This window comes from Ranitomeya variabilis, chromosome 3 (genome assembly GCF_051348905.1).
Source record: "Ranitomeya variabilis isolate aRanVar5 chromosome 3, aRanVar5.hap1, whole genome shotgun sequence".
Lineage (NCBI taxonomy): Eukaryota > Metazoa > Chordata > Amphibia > Anura > Dendrobatidae > Ranitomeya > Ranitomeya variabilis.
Genome location: NC_135234.1, coordinates 30,892,520 through 30,910,563, shown reverse-complemented (window position 1 = coordinate 30,910,563; position 18,044 = coordinate 30,892,520). Strand labels below are relative to the sequence as shown.

At 42.7% G+C, this 18,044-nt stretch overlaps 1 protein-coding gene across 1 annotated transcript in view; it reads right to left on the bottom strand.

Annotated features, from left to right (window-relative positions):
• LOC143817606 (uncharacterized) overlaps positions 1-16,609 on the bottom strand; it is a 49,066-nt gene extending 32,457 nt beyond the window's left edge. The window contains exons 1-2 of the mRNA XM_077299096.1: positions 16,512-16,609; positions 16,243-16,462 (exon numbers count right to left, since the gene is read on the bottom strand). Of these exons, the coding sequence (XP_077155211.1) occupies positions 16,243-16,462; positions 16,512-16,609 (318 nt within the window). The remainder of the gene's footprint in view (positions 1-16,242; positions 16,463-16,511) is intronic.
• Between the last annotated feature and the right edge of the window lie 1,435 nt (positions 16,610-18,044).

Genomic DNA, 18,044 nt, shown 5'->3' with positions numbered 1-18,044 from the left:
ACTCCTGTACAGCAAATAACAACGCTCAGGAGGCTGCACCCAGCACCAAGGTGGGATTCTTGACATCTGTGCTGCGTCTCATTACAAAGGGAACTCGCGCCTCCAACACAGTTTGACTGTATAAAGGGCTAAATGTTATACGTGTTTCATTCAGCGTGTGCAAGGAGCGAAATTAAAAGAGCAACCTTTGACTTGTGCAGCACTACTGCTGCATAAGCTGTGGCTCTTCTACTTTCTAACCCCTGAGGGGGGGTTAAAGGTTACCTTTGAAATTGGTTCAAGTAGGCTTCGGCCTACACTCTGCTCCCCCTGCAGAGCCCGGGCTACAACACCGCTCGTTGCTGTCCGGAAGTGCTGGCTGCACAGAGCCAAACACCTCGCCAATGTGTCAGTGGGGTCCAGCACCGCCAGCTGTTCCCCTGCTGTGCAGCCGGCAACGTGTCCTGCAAAAGCCACGCAGACACTTGCTCTTGTACCTTCTGCTCCACATCCTGGTTCCAGTACCGTCAGCTGGTTCCGGGCAGAGCCTTTGGCTTAGGTGCCTCCCTCTGGGTATCCGAGTTCCACCAACGTCAGGTGGTCCTTGGTAGTGCTTTCAGGCACGGGTACCTCCTGCTTAGTAACCGGGTTCCAGTAACGTCAGCTGGTCCTCGGTAGTTCCATTGGCTCTTGGACCTTCGGCTACCCATCCGGGTTCCAGCACCGTCAGCTGGTTCTCGGCAGTGTCTTTTGCTCTTGTACCTTCTGCTCCCCATCCTGGTTCCAGTACCGTCAGCTGGTTCCGGGCAGAGCCTTTGGCTTAGGTGCCTCCCTCTGGGTATCCGAGTTCCACCAACGTCAGGTGGTCCTTGGTAGTGCTTTCAGGCACGGGTACCTCCTGCTTAGTAACCGGGTTCCAGTAACGTCAGCTGGTCCTCGGTAGTTCCATTGGCTCTTGGACCTTCGGGTAGCCATCCGAGTTCCAGTTCCATCAGCTGGTTCTCGGCATTTTCTCAGCCTTCTTGTACCTTCTGCTACATTTCCAAGTTCAAGAGACTAAACACGATGACCCGGAAGAACACCCCTAAGATGACGACGACACCAGAGACGACAACCACCGTGATGACGACGACCCTGGAGACGATGACCCTGAAGACCACCCCGATGACGACGACCCCGGAGACCACCCCGATGACGACGACCCCGGAGACGACGACCCTGGAGACGACGACGACCTGGAAGACCGAGAAGCAGAAGAACAAGAGGCTGCAGAACAAAGAGCAGAAGGACATTAAGCATAACACAAAATATCAGAGCAAAAAAATATTATGTAAATTATAAGCAGAAGAAGACTAAGCAGTGTATGGGGGTGAGTCCGTTCCTCCTCGTGGTGCCCCTGGATAAAGCCTGATGCTGCAGGCCAAACTGAACGCGGACAAATGTAACTGGTTTGTGACAGGCAGAACGGAAGGTGTAATCTTCAATCTTTTATAGATAACAACTACGGGAATGCCTGTCACAAATAAGAATATGATGAAGAAGTTGAATATGATGAAGATAATAGTAAAATAAAAAGAATATGAACAATGTAACCCAAAAAATAATAGGTAGAAGATGAAGAAGAAGATGAATAAGGTGAAGAAGTTGATGTCAAAGAAGCTGATGATGAGGATAATTAAGAAGAAAGCGTGGGAGAAGTAAAAAAGAAGGTGAAGGGCGTGGAAGTAGTGAAACATCAATATCTGACATAAAAAAAAAAAAAAATAACATAGTCAAATTCTTTCTAACGCCGAACTTCATAAAAAAAAATAAAAAATCCTGCTATTCTATTACATTGGGCTAAACCTCTGTCCCTTTAATATCTCCGCCACGTCCCCCAATACATCCTACATTATTCTTAGTTGTTTTCCTTCATGTAGAATGAACCTACAAGTTTATTAAGGGTTTATTTTAATTCCGATATTTTCGTCCCATTGACTTGCATTGGGATCGGGTATCGGTATCGGATTGGATCCGATATTTTGACGGTATCGGCCGATACTTTCCGATACCGATACTTTCCGATATCGGAAAGTATCGCTCAACACTATTACCGACGTTATCTTTGAGACGAATCGCCTGGATATCATAGTGCGGGAGAAGGAGGTGGCAGCGGAAAAACAGAGGATGCTTCTGCAGCAACGGAGACGGAGGCGACTCTGGATACATCCGATTAATGAACTACGGATGATGATAAAGGGATCCAAACCCTAACCTCACCCCTAACCGTTTAATGAACATTTTCTGACAGTCATAGTGCCACGTATTTCAGTGCCACGTATTTCAGTGCCACATATTTAACTGCCACGTATATAAGAGCCACGTATATAAGTGCCACGTATTTCAGTGCCACGTATTTAAGTGCCACGTATTTCAGTGCCACGTATATAAGTGCCACGTATTTAAGTGCCACGTATAGAAGTGCCACGTATTTAAGTGCCACGTATTTCAGTGCCACGTATATAAGTGCCACGTATTTAAGTGCCACGTATTTAAGTGCCACGTATATAAGTGCCACGTATTTAAGTGCCACGTATTTAAGTGCCACGTATATAAGTGCCACGTATTTAAGTGCCACGTATTTAAGTGCCACGTATATAAGTGCCACGTATTTAAGTGCCACGTATATAAGTGCCACGTATTTAAGTGCCACGTATTTCAGTGCCACGTATATAAGTTCCACGTATTTAAGTGCCACGTATTTCAGTGCCACGTATTTAAGTGCCACGTATATAAGTGCCACGTATTTAAGTGCCACGTATTTTAAGTGCCACGTATTTAAGTGCCACGTATTTCAGTGCCACGTATATAAGTGCCACGTATTTAAGTGCCACGTATTTAAGTGCCACGTATATAAGTGCCACGTATTTCAGTGCCACGTATATAAGTGCCACGTACTATAAATACTATAACTATGTGGTTACACGTGGCACGTAAATACCGTGGCACGTAAATACGTGGCACTTATATACGTGGCACTTAAATACGTGGCACTTATATACGTGGCACTGAAATACGTGGCACTTAAATATGTGGCACTTAAATACGTGGCACTTATATACGTGGCACTTAAATACGTGGCACTTATATACGTGGCACTTAAATACGTGGCACTTATATACGTGGCTGGCTGGGGTCTTGTGGCTGGCAGTCTTCTCTCTGGGTCTTGCTGGCATATGTGGGGATGAAGGCCCAGGCCAGGTTTATATAGATTTGGGGGTGTCTGGCCAATTGGCAACAAAATCCTGCTTCTGAGCATGCTCAGTGTAAAAAAACGTATTGCAGCGCTGCATTGCGTCGTACGACGTGTCCCGACGCATCCGTCGCTCATAGGCTTCCATTGTAGCCAACGACGCATGCCGCAGGATGCGTCGCGACACGTTTTTTAGGCGGAGACAAAAAACGTTACAATCAACGTTTTTTGCCGACGACGTGTGGCCAAATTTCGACGCATCCGTCGTACGACGTATGCCAATCCGTCGCAATACGTCGCCAATACAAGTCTATGGGGAAAAAACGCACCCTGCAAACACTTTTGCAGGATGCGTTTTTTCGGAAAAAAGACGTTTTGAGACGTAATGCAGTTAACGCTAGTGTGAAAGTAGCCTTACCAACGATCACGGCCAGGTCATATCGCTGGTCGTGATCGTTGGTAAATCGCTATGTGAGACGGGGCCTTTAGTCTGGCTTGTTACAGGCAAAGTAAATAACGCAGTGCGCAGGAGCTGGGCATCTTTACCCATTCCATGCTCCTGGGTACTGCATTACACGGAGCATGACGCCAATTAAAACGTACCGTGATGCCCATGAAACCGTTCTGCAACACCCATTGAACATTATTGCCCCTGGTTGAGTATAATATAACCTTTTTTTCTTATTTTTATGGATACATTGGGGGATTATCTACAGCATTACAGAATGCATTTCAGAATGCTGGAGATAAGCCCCTAAATAGGTTTCCTTAGGTAATATCCATTTTTTGTTGTGACATATTGCCTTTGAAAACATATATTATCTGTTTTAGTTTCATGCAAAATTTTAATTTTTATTAATGGATTTTATTTTATTTTTTTAAAGGGAACCGGTCACCTGAATTTGGCGGGAAAGGTTTTTGGTATTATAGGCAGAGTTTACGGGTGTTTGATTCACACTTTACTTACCCGTTGGCTGCAATATTGGATTGAAGTTCATTCTCTGTCCTCCTTAGTACATGCCTGCACAAGGCAATCTTGCCTTGCTCAGGCGTGTACTATGGAGGACAGAGAATGAACTTCAATCCAATATTGCAGCCAGCATGCAGCCAGCGGGTAAGGAAAGAATGAATCAAACACCCGAAAACTCCGCCCATATGACCAAAAACCGGTCACGCCAATTTCAATTGACATGTTCCCTTTAAACAGGTTACATCCCATTCTGAAGTAATATAAAATATTACTTAAGAATAATTACATAAAGAGCGGATATAAAACATAATGGTAAGATGAAAGCCCTGAGTATCATAATTTTATATGGTTTTGACATGTGCACGTAGTTTCATAATCTTATTACACAAATTTGCTGTGATTGGAAGCTGTAAGCATGGTTTGAGTCTTAACATACGCCCATAACCTTTGATGGATTGTGTATTTGGCTACTGTTGTCGATTAGCCCCCGACGTTATGTAACAGACAATGAAAATAGTATTTTAAATAATGTACCACTGTTGATCAGATTAAACACAATGGCCGTAGTGGGTCTGGTACATTGGACGTCGAAATTCTGTACTTGTTATGTTATGTCAAAAGGTCATACCAGTAGGGCTGCGCAGTATCTGTGACAATAAGCATCTTTGAGGCTGTGATCGCATGTTGTTTGTAGGCGATACACAACCTGCAACTGCAACACCAATTGTACCAGCCAAAATTAAAAAAATTGTAATGTAGTGCAATAAAAATAAGATGTACAATGTTTCCTAATAAAATCTGTGGTGTTATGTAATTAGATTTATAGATATAATAAAAGAGCTATAATGCAGAAATCATAGTGAACAAAGTAATACATAAAAGTATAATCAAAATTTCAGATAGATAGCAAAACTTCATGAACCCATGGTGGGAAGCAAGTAACGATGTCAGAAGTTTGACAAACAGAATCCCATGTAAAACAGAAAAAAAAAACCCCAAAAACGGCGTGTGCTCCCGCGGAATTTTCTGCGCCAGAGGGGGTAAGCCGACGACCGTGTACCAATATTTGTAGCCTGCTATGAATACCATCCCACAGCTGTCTGCGTAGCCTTTCCTGGCGATAAAAATAGGGTGACCCCCCAAAAAAAATTGACGTGGGGTCCCCCTATATTTTATATCCAGAAAGGCTACGCAGACAGCTGTGTGCTGATATTCATAGCCTAGAGAGGGTCCATGGATATTGCCCCCCCCCCGGCTACAAACACCAGTACACAGCCGCCCCAGAAATGGCACATCTGTCAGATGCGCCAATTCTGGCACTTAGCCCCTCTCTTCCCACTCCCGTGTAGCGGTGGGATATGGGGTAATAAGGGGTTAATGTCACCTTGCTATTGTAAGCTGACATTAAGCCGGATTACTAACGGAGAGGCGTCAATAAGACACCTATCCGTTAGTAATAAATTGATAGTAATGGATTAATAACACACACACACATTTTTACAAAAAAATTTTTTAATATTCTTCATTTGACCATACTTACCATAGTTCTGGACCTGTTAAAAAAAAAATAAATAACAAACCTTAAACTACCTGTGTTCGCCGTAGTCCAACAAGTGACGCGTGTCCCTGGAGGATCTCCCCTATAGCACAGTGACATCGGGTGATGTCTCTGATCTATAGGACCCTCAGTGACACAATGACAGGAGATAATGTCTCCTGCAGTGCATCACTGAAGAGGTCAACCATTTTTCCTAGTCTCAATTTGTAGCAAAGCTGCCTGAACAGCATTGGCAGAAGTGAGGCCAGGGACTATTTTGTCACAGTGTTGGAGGAATACATTGTGAGTAACACAATGTGGAAGGATACTTTCCTACCTTCATTGTGTTCTTGGAGCCCCTGGAGAGCAGTCACATCTGCAGATGTTCCTGCTCTCAACGGGAGATCGTCGTTGGACACTCGTTTACATAGGATTTCTGCGGACAGGGACTTTTTATTTTTTTAGTTTAATTTTTTTTATACATGACACTGGCTTCGGGGATCAAAGTGACAAGTGATGGTGAGTATGTAATCTATGTTGTATGTCTGTATGTATGTATTGTATGTATGTGGTGTATGTTACATGCTGCATGTCTCCGCATGTCGCAACGAGCATGCTATCGCATGGCGCATGGTTATGAATTTTGCATGTAGACGGATGGTTTAGCCTGTCGCATGTGGTTGCATGCGACATGTAGTCGCATGTTGTTGCAATACGCATGTAGTCGCATGCACTCGCATGTTGCAGCATTTGGCATGTAGTCGCATCTTGCATGTCGCATGTTGTGTCATGTGACATGTAGTCGCATGTTGTTGTATGTTGCATGTTGTTGCATGCCGCATGTGGTCGCATGTAGTGACATGTTGCTTGATGCATGTTGTTGCATGTAGTCGCATGTTGCCGCATGTTGCATGTCGCATGTTGTTGAATGTTGATGCATATGATATGTAGTTTCATGTTGTTGCATGTCGCATGTACTTGTACGTTGCCACATGTTGTTGCATGTGACATGTAGTCGCATGTTGTGTGTCGCATGTTATCGTATGTCGCATGTTGTCGTCGCACGTTGCATGTCGCACATAGTATGTTCAAAGTCGTATGTTGCATGTCAAATGTGATAGGTTACAAGTTGTATATCGCTGGGTGTATGTCACAGTGTTTATGTTGCCGGTTGTATGTTGTATGTAATATGCTCTTAGATAGATGAGTTAGATAAATAGATAGAAAGAAGGAATAAGAAAGTTAGAAGGGTTCGATAGAATGTGATAGGTAGCTGAAACGAGATAGATAGATAGATAGATAGATAGATAGATAATATATAGATAAAAAGAAATATAGATATATAGATAATAGATAGATAGAGAGAAAGAACGATAGATAAGAGATAGAAAGATCAATAGATAGATAGATAATAGACAGAAAGATAGATAGATAGAACGATAGAAAAATAGATAATAGATAGAAAGGTCAATATAGATAGATATAACTAACGATAGATAGATAGATAGATAGATAGATAGATAATAGATAGGTAGATAAATAGATAGAACCATAGATAGAAAGAACGATAGATAGATAGATAGATGATAGATAGATAGATAAAAATAACGATAGATAGATAATAGATATAAAGAACGATAGATAGATAATAGATAGAGATAGATAGAAAGAACGATAGATAAAAAATAGATAGATAAGACAATAGATAATGGATAGAAAGATCGATAGATAGTTAGAAAGAACAATAGATAGCTAATAGATAGGTAATAGATAGATAAATAATAGATAGATAGAAAGAGAGAACAATAGATAGAAAGATCGATAGATAGAAATAATGATAGATAGATAGATGATAGATAGATAATAGATAGAAAGATAGAAAGAAGGAAAGAAAGATAATATATAGAAAAAAATAACGATAGATAATAGATAGAAAGATCTATAAATAGATAGATAGAAAGAACTATAGATAATAGATAGATAGATAGAGAGAGAGAAAGAACGATAGATAATATATAGATATAAAGATCGATAGATAGAAAGAACAATAGCTAATAGATAGGTAGATGGAAAGAATGATAGCTAATAGATAGAAAGAACGATAGATAGAAATAACAATAGATAGATAGATAGATATATAGATAGATTCATAGAACAATAAATAGATAGATAGATAGATAGATAGATATAAAGAACGATAGTTATATAATAGATAGAAAGAACGATAGATAGAAAGAAGGATATATAGATAATAGATAGAGAGAAAGAAAGATAGATAATAGATAGATAGATAATAGATAGATAGATAGATAGATAGATAGATAGAAAGAAGGATATATAGATAATAGATAGAGAGAAAGAAAGATAGATAATAGATAGATAGATAGAAAGGATATATAGAAATATAGATAATAGATAGATACATAAAAAGAACGATAGATAATAGATAAGATAGATAATTGATAGAAAGAACGATAGATAGATAGATAATAGATAAGATAGAGAATAGATAGAACGATAGATAGAACGATAGGCAGGCGAGCGATTTTGGCACCAAACTTACGCTCGCAGTTCGGGCTGAGAAAATTTTACCGGCACGGCATCCATGTAAACACTGTGCCCATATGATCACTTCCGGGGCACCACCCGCGCATGCGCAGTGATGGTAATTATTGCTATGCCCACAGTTGGGCAAAACATAATGCGCAGGCGCCGGAGGAAAACTAACTGCGCAACTGCTAATAATAAGCGCGATCTGTGCCATTCACAGATCGCGTTTACGAAAGAAACGCCGAGAAGCAGGGGGGAGGAACCGCTATTTAGCCACGCCCATCCGACCTGACCAAGTTGAGTGACAGGACAAAACGGCCACTTCAAAAAGGTATTTCGGCAGCCTAACGGGGGAATGAAGGCACAAAAAAGGCACGAATGTAAAGCCCAGCTCTGCCCCTATTTCACACTTTTTTTATCTTATCTTTAAAAAACGGGGTGATAGGTTCCCTTTAATGTACATCACAGCTTCTCTCACCAACGGCAATGAGTTTTCTGTTGTCCGTCCCTTCACACCACACGTCTGGTTGGCGATGATGAGCTCACCCGCCACCTCACTCAGCCGATATTACAAGATCTTGGCCAGAATTTTATAATCCGTGTTTAGCAAAGACAATGGACGCCAGTTCTTTATATCTTTTAGATTTCCTTTCTTTGCCAGGAGAACCAGAACAGATTTATACTGGGACTGTAGGAGCTTCCCTGCAGAGATGAAATCATTTTAGACCTTCACCAGGTTTGGAGCTAATAAGTCCTTAAACTCTCTATAAAACTCGCTGGTCAGGCCGTCCAGTCCCGGGCTCTTGTTGGCCTTTAAACCCCTTCACCCCCAAGGGTGGTTTGCACGTTAATGACCGGGCCAATTTTTACAATTCTGACCACTGTCCCTTTATGAGGCTATAACTCTGGAACGCTTTGACGGATCTTGGCGATTCTGACATTGTTTTCTCGTGACATATTGTACTTCATGTTAAAGGTAAAATTTATTCGATATAACTTGCGTTTATTTGTGAAAAAAATGGAAATTTGGCGAAAATTTTGAAAATTTTGCAATTTTCCAACTTTGAATTTTTGTGCCCTTAAATCACAGACATATGTCACGCAAAATACTTAATAAGTAACATTTCCCACATGTCTACTTTACATCAGTACAATTTTGGAACCAAAATTTTTTTTTGTGACGGAGTTATAAGGGTTAAAAGTTGACCAGCAATTTCTCATTTTTACAACACCATTTTTTTTTAGGGACCACATCTCATTTGAAGTCATTTTGAGGGGTCTATATGATAGAAAATACTCAAGTGTGACACCATTCTAAAAACTGCACCCCTCAAGGTGCTCAAAACCACATTCAAGAAGTTTATTAACCCTTCAGGTGTTTCACAGGAATTTTTGGAATGTTTAAATAAAAATGAACATTTAACTTTTTTTCACACAAAATTTATTTCAGCTCCAATTTGTTTTATTTTACCAAGGGTAACAGGAGAAAATGGACCCCAAAAGTTGTTGTACAATTTGTCCTGAGTACGATGATACCCCATATGTGGGTGTAAACCATTGTTTAGGCGCATGGCAGAGCTTGGAAGGGAAGGAGCGCCATTTGACTTTTCAATGCAAAATTGACTGGAATTGAGATGGGACGCCATGTTGCGTTTGGAGAGCCCCTGATGTGCCTAAACATTGAAACTCCCTACAAGTGACACCATTTTGGAAAGTAGACCCCCTAAGGAACTTATCTAGATGTGTGGTGAGCACTTTGACCCACCAAGTGCTTCACAGAAGTTTATAATGCAGAGCCGTAAAAATAAAAAATCATATTTTTTCACAAAAATGATCTTTTCGCCCCCAATTTTTTATTTTCCCAAGGGTAAGAGAAGAAATTGGACCCCAAAAAATGTTGTGCAATTTGTCCTGAGTACGCTGATACCCCATATGTGGGTGTAAACCATTGTTTGGGCGCATGGCAGAGCTTGGAAGGGAAGGAGCGCCATTTGACTTTTCAATGCAAAATTGACTGGAATTGAGATGGGACGCCATGTTGCGTTTGGAGAGCCCCTGATGTGCCTAAACATTGAAACTCCCTACAAGTGACACCATTTTGGAAAGTAGACCCCCTAAGGAACTTATCTAGATGTGTGGTGAGCACTTTGACCCACCAAGTGCTTCACAGAAGTTTATAATGCAGAGCCGTAAAAATAAAAAATCATATTTTTTCACAAAAATGATCTTTTCGCCCCCAATTTTTTATTTTCCCAAGGGTAAGAGAAGAAATTGGACCCCAAAAAATGTTGTGCAATTTGTCCTGAGTACGCTGATACCCCATATGTGGGTGTAAACCATTGTTTGGGCGCATGGCAGAGCTTGGAAGGGAAGGAGCGCCATTTGACTTTTCAATGCAAAATTGACTGGAATTGAGATGGGACGCCATGTTGCGTTTGGAGAGCCCCTGATGTGCCTAAACATTGAAACTCCCTACAAGTGACACCATTTTGGAAAGTAGACCCCCTAAGGAACTTATCTACACTCACCGGCCACTTTATTAGGTACACCTGTCCAACTTCTTGTTAACACTTAATTTCTAATCAGCCAATCACATGGCGGCAACTCAGTGCATTTAGGCATGTAGACATGGTCAAGACAATCTCCTGCAGTTCAAACCGAGCATCAGTATGGGGAAGAAAGGTGATTTGAGTGCCTTTGAACGTGGCATGGTTGTTGGTGCCAGAAGGGCTGGTCTGAGTATTTCAGAAACTGCTGATCTACTGGGATTTTCACGCACAACCATCTCTAGGGTTTACAGAGAATGGTCCGAAAAAGAAAAAAAATCCAGTGAGCGGCAGTTCTGTGGGCGGAAATGCCTTGTTGATGCCAGAGGTCAGAGGAGAATGGGCAGACTGGTTCGAGCTGATAGAAAGGCAACAGTGACTCAAATCGCCACCCGTTACAACCAAGGTAGGCCTAAGAGCATCTCTGAACGCACAGTGCGTCGAACTTTGAGGCAGATGGGCTACAGCAGCAGAAGACCACACCGGGTACCACTCCTTTCAGCTAAGAACAGGAAACTGAGGCTACAATTTGTACAAGCTCATCGAAATTGGACAGTAGAAGATTGGAAAAACGTTGCTTGGTCTGATGAGTCTCGATTTCTGCTGCGACATTCGGATGGTAGGGTCAGAATTTGGCGTAAACAACATGAAAGCATGGATCCATCCTGCCTTGTATGGAGCATCTTTGGGATGTGCAGCCGACAAATCTGCGGCAACTGTGTGATGCCATCATGTCAATATGGACCAAAATCTCTGAGGAATGCTTCCAGCACCTTGTTGAATCTATGCCACGAAGAATTGAGGCAGTTCTGAAGGCAAAGGGGGGTCCAACCCGTTACTAGCATGGTGTACCTAATAAAGTGGCCGGTGAGTGTAGATGTGTGGTGAGCACTTTGACCCACCAAGTGCTTCACAGAAGTTTATAATGCAGAGCCGTAAAAATAAAAATTCATATTTTTTCACAAAAATGATCTTTTCGCCCCCAATTTTTTATTTTCCCAAGGGTAAGAGAAGAAATTGGACCCCAAAAAATGTTGTGCAATTTGTCCTGAGTACGCTGATACCCCATATGTGGGTGTAAACCATTGTTTGGGCGCATGGCAGAGCTTGGAAGGGAAGGAGCGCCATTTGACTTTTCAATGCAAAATTGACTGGAATTGAGATGGGACGCCATGTTGCGTTTGGAGAGCCCCTGATGTGCCTAAACATTGAAACTCCCTACAAGTGACACCATTTTGGAAAGTAGACCCCCTAAGGAACTTATCTAGATGTGTGGTGAGCACTTTGACCCACCAAGTGCTTCACAGAAGTTTATAATGCAGAGCCGTAAAAATAAAAAATCATATTCACAAAAATGATCTTTTTGCCCCCAATTTTTTATTTTCCCAAGGGTAAGAGAAGAAATTGGACCCCAAAAAATGTTGTGCAATTTGTCCTGAGTACGCTGATACCCCATATGTGGGTGTAAACCATTGTTTGGGCGCATGGCAGAGCTTGGAAGGGAAGGAGCGCCATTTGACTTTTCAATGCAAAATTGACTGGAATTGAGATGGGATGCCATGTTGCGTTTGGAGAGCCCCTGATGTGCCTAAACATTGAAACTCCCTACAAGTGACACCATTTTGGAAAGTAGACCCCCTAAGGAACTTATCTAGATGTGTTTTGAGAGCTTTGAACCCCCAAGTGTTTCACTACAGATTATAACGCAGAGCCGTGAAAATAATTTTTTTTTTTTTCTCAAAAATGATTTTTTAGCCCCCAGCTTTGTATTTTTACAAGGGTAACAGAATAAATTGGACCCCAAAATTTGTTTTCCAATTTGTCCTGAGTACGCTGATACCCCATATGTGGGGGGAACCACTGTATGGGCGCATGACAGAGCTCGGAAGGGAAGGAGCGCCATTTGGAATGCAGACTTAAATGGATTGGTCAGCAGCCGTCACGTTGCATTTGCAGAGCCCCTGATGTACCCAAACAGTACAAACCCCCCACAAGTGACCCCATATTGGAAACTAGACCTCCCAAGGAACTTATCTAGATGTGTTTTGAGAACTTTGAACCCCCAAGTGTTTCACTAAAGTTTATAGCGCAAAGCCGTGAAAATAAAAATTCTTTTTTTTTTTTCACAAAAATGATTTTTTAGCCCCCAGTTTTGTATTTTCACAAGGGTAACAGGATAAATTAGACCCCAAAAGTTGTTGTCCAATTTGTCCTGAGTACGCTGATACCCCATATGTCGGGGGGAACCACTGTTTGGGCGCATGACAGAGCTCGGAAGGGAAGGAGCGCCATTTGGAATGCAGCCTTAAATGGATTGGTCTGCAGGCGTCACGTTGCATTTGCAGAGCCCCTGATGTACCCAAACAGTACAAACCCCCCACAAGTGACCCCATATTGGAAACTAGACCTCCCAAGGAACTTATCTAGATGTGTTGTGAGAACTTTGAACCCCCAAGTGTTTCACTACAGTTTATAATGCAGAGCCGTGAAAATAAAACATCTTTTTTTTTCCCACAAAAATGATTTTTAGCCCCCCAAATTTTTATTTTCCTAAGGATAACAAGAGAACTTGGACCCCAGAAGTTGTTGTTCAATTTGTCCCGAGTACGCTGATAACACATATGTTGGGGTAAACCCCTTTTTGGGCGCACGGGAGAGCTCGGAAGGGAAGGAGCACTGTTTTACTTTTTCAACGCAGAATTGGCTGGAATTTAGATTGGACGCCATGTCGCGCTTGGAGAGCCCCTGATGTGCCTGGACAGTGGAAACCCCCCAATTCTACCTGAAACCCTAACCCAAACACACCCCTAACCCTAATCCCAACGGTAACCCTAACCACACCCCTAGCCCTGACACACCCATAATTCTAATCCCAACCCTAATCCAAACGTAAATGTAATCCAAACCCTAACCCTAACTTTAGCCCCAACCCTAACTTTAGCCCCAACCCTAACTTTACCTCCAACCCTAGCCCTAACCCTAACCCTACCCCTAACCCTAACCCTAAACGTGACTGAAATACGTGGCACTGAAATACGTGGCACTGAAATACGTGGCACTGAAATACGTGGCACTGAAATACGTGGCACTGAAATACGTGGCACTGAAATACGTGGCACTGAAATACGTGATACGTGGCACTTAAATACGTGGCACTGAAACACGTGGCACTGAAACACGTGGCACTGAAATACGTGGCACTTAAATACGTGGCACTTAAATACGTGGCACTTAAATACGTGGCACTTAAATATGTGATATGTGGCACTGAAATACGTGGCACTGAAATACGTGGCACTGAAATACGTGGCACTGAAATACGTGGCACTGAAATACGTGGCACTGAAATACGTGATACGTGGCACTTAAATACGTGGCACTGAAACACGTGGCACTGAAATACGTGGCACTGAAATACGTGGCACTGAAATACGTGGCACTGAAATACGTGGCACTGAAATACGTGGCACTGAAATACGTGGCACTAAAATACGTGCAACTGAAATACGTGGTACTAAAATATGTGGCACTGAAATACGTGATACGTGGCACTGAAATACGTGGCACTGAAACACGTGGCACTGAAATACGTGATACGTGGCACTGAAATACATGGCACTGAAATACGTGGCACTGAAATACGTGGCACTGAAATACGTGGCACTGAAATACGTGGCACTGAAATACGTGGCACTATGACTGTCAGAAAATGTTCATTAAACGGTTAGGGGTGAGGTTAGGGGTAGAGTTAGGGTTAGGGTTTGGATCCCTTTATCACCTTGATGGTGGTGGGTGGCTTTTCAGTGTGTTTTCTGTTTTTTTCGATAAAAATGCATGCGTTTTTAACGCAAACAAACGCATGTGCTTAAAAACGCAAGAAAATACTGCAGGTTGTATTTCTGAAAATGAACGCATGCAGAAAAAAACCGCATGCGTTTGAAAACGCGACCAAACGCGTACAAAAAAACCGCATGCGTTTTCAATGTTAAATATAGGGAAAAAACGCATGCGTTTTTTTGTGCAAAAAACGCTGCAGACAAAAACGCAAGTGTGAAACCAGCGACGCTTTTTATAGCAAAAAAGTTTTTGCGTCTCCACATTTTGAGACCTATAATTTTTCCACATTTGCTCCACAGAGTCATGTGAGGTCTTGTTTTTTGCGGGACGAGTTGACGTTTTTATTGGTAACATTTTCGGACACGTGACCGTTTTTGATCGCTTTTTATTCCGATTTTTGTGAGGCAGAATGACCAAAAACCTGCTATTCATGAATTTCTTTTGGGAGAGGCGTTTATACCGTTCCGGGTTTGGTAAAATTGATAAAGCAGTTTTATTCGTCGGGTCAGTATGATTACAGCGATATCTCATTTATATCATTTTTTTTATGTTTTGGCGCTTTTATACGATAAAAACTATTTTATAGAAAAAATAATTATTTTGGTATCGCTTTATTCTCAGGACTATAACTTTTTTATTTTTTTGCTGATGATGCTGTATGGTGGCTTGTTTTTTGCGGGACAAGATGACGTTTTCAGCGGTACCATGGATATTTATATCAGTCTTTTTGATCGCGTGTTATTCCACTTTTTGTTCGGCGGTATGGTAATAAAGCGTTGTTTTTTGCCTCGTTTTTTTTTTTTTTTTTCTTACGGTGTTTACTGAAGGGGTTAACTAGTGTGGCAGTTTTATAGGTTGGGTCATTACGGACGTGGCGATACTAAATATGTGTACTTTTATTGTTTTTTTTTTTTAATTTAGATAAAGAAATGTATTTATGGGAATAATATTTTTTTTTTTTTTCATTATTTTGGAATATTTTTTTTTTATTTTTTTTTACACATTTGGAAATTTTTTTTTTTACTTTTTTACTTTGCCCCAGGGGGGGACAATACAGATCGGTGATCTGCCAGTTTGCATAGCACTCTGACAGATCACCGATCTGCGAGAAGTACAGGCTGCTTCACAGTGCCTGCTCTGAGCAGGCTTCTGTGAAGCCACCTCCCTCCCTGCAGGACCCGGATCCGCGGCCATCTTGGATCCGGGTCTGGAGCAGGCAGGGAGGGAGGTAAGACCCTCGCAGCAACGCGATCACATCGCGTTGCTGCGGGGGGCTCAGGGAAGCCCGCAGGGAGCCCTCTCCCTGCGCGATGCTTCCCTGCATCGCCGGCACATCGCGATCATGTTTGATCGCGGTGTGCCGGGGGTTAATGTGCCGGGGGCGGTCCGTGACCGCTCCTGGCACATAGTGCCGGATGTCAGCTGCGATATGCAGCCGACACCCGGCCGCGATCGGCCGCGCTCCCCCCGTGAGCGCGGCCGATCGGCTATGACGTACTATCCCGTCGGCGGTCATACGGGCCCACCCCACCTCGACGGGATAGTACGTCAAATGTCGGGAAGGGGTTAAGGAGTGAATGCTCTTCTTTACCTCCTCCTCAGTTATGGGACTGGCCATACCATCTGCCTGTGCCAGGTCTAACGTTGGTATGGACACCCCCTTCAGATAGGCTTTAATGTCCTCCTTATTGATATGAGACCCTTTATAAAGAGCTCTATAATAATCACCAATGATCTTGTGGACTTTCACCTGCTGTGACTGCTCCACCCCATTCTTATCCAACAAGCCAGTGATTAGCTTCTTACTGATCCTGTTTTTACCGGCAATAAAGAGGGATATGGATGCCCCAATTATCAAACTGTCCCTCTGCCTCTTTGAGGCGATTGTACTGCAGCTCCCTCATTCGCTGCTTTATATGGCTGACGCTCTGTCCGTCCACCTCCTCACCGCCATTCATCCTACTATATAGCCGGCTCAGGTGCAGTATCAGGGCAGAGTATCTCATATACTCCATATTACTACGTCTCCTGGTTGCTCATATAATAAACTGCTTGATGTCATTTTTCATGGTCTCCTACCACTCGGCTGTGTCATCACACATACATTGGGTGGTCCTACGATCATTATAGAAGGTGGTGAAGGATCTTGGATCTCAGAGCTATTCACCTTCCAGTACCCCTTTCCACAGACTATAGCTTGGGACAGATCAAGCGTCAGGCTCACCATACAATGGTCCGAGAAATCCAAAGGGCTTATCTTGTATTGAGAACATCTCACCTCTCTCTTTATATACCCCCTGTCTATTCTGCTGGCATTACCCCCTTATGGAATGTGTACGTCTTACTGGTATGATGGAAACCATAGGGGTCTACTGGACTATATTATTAAGAAATGTCTCATCATATCGCAGTTTCTTGTGACTGCTGGATCTATCCACATTACAAGATACATTATTAAAATTCCCACACAATATAAACACTTTAGAGGTAAAGCCATATGGCTTCATGTGATCAAACAACCTTCGCTCCGCTATGTCCTGGTCTGTGGAGCATAAATGTTTATTGCTCTATAAAGGATGGAGTCCAATGTAAAGTCCAGCATCAGACAGCAGCCTGGACAGATCTCCAGAACTCTGTCACCTGGACATGCATGGTATTAAAGAGGATCCCCACACCATCATTTCTTTCCAGACTGAAGGACCAGAATGATGGACCAAGTCTCCAGTCTCTCTTGGCTGCATACACCTGGGCATTGCTCTTCAGATACACCTCCTGTAAGAAGAAGACGTCAGATATCTCATCAGACAAACGCTGGTAAATCACCTGCAGCCGGCTACCAGTCCCCACACTGTTCACATTAATAGAGCTTATTCTGAACCGCATCCTGATTACTTAGACTTTCTGATCTTCCTCCTTCCACTGCTGTCACCTGCAGTGCCCCATCTCTTCGTGGACACGGGAGGGTCAGGATCCACCTCATCAGAGAGATTTTCTGTGGTGTATGAAGGACCCTGCTCCATTTGTGCCTCTTCTTCTTTGTCTTCTTCTCCCAGTAAATTGTAGCGTCCGGGACTTATCGCCAGCAATGGAGGCTCAGAGGTTTCTGACTTTTCTGGAGGAATCCACAAAGACATTTTTTCTTTTTATGGTCACAAAACCTTCCTCATCCCCACTGGACACTGCGGACAGTTTATCTGCTTCTACAGATGTGCTGGGCTGAAGCTTGGATGGTTTGGCGACAGGTTTTCTGGACACCTTAGGTGTCTTTTTAGTGACTGGCATTTTAGGCCCTACTTTAGTGGCTGACCATTGCTTAGATTTTACTTTAATGGCTGAGGTGGTTTAGCCCTTGCTGGTGATACTTTAGGTGTGTGGCTGGTGGTACTTTTGGCA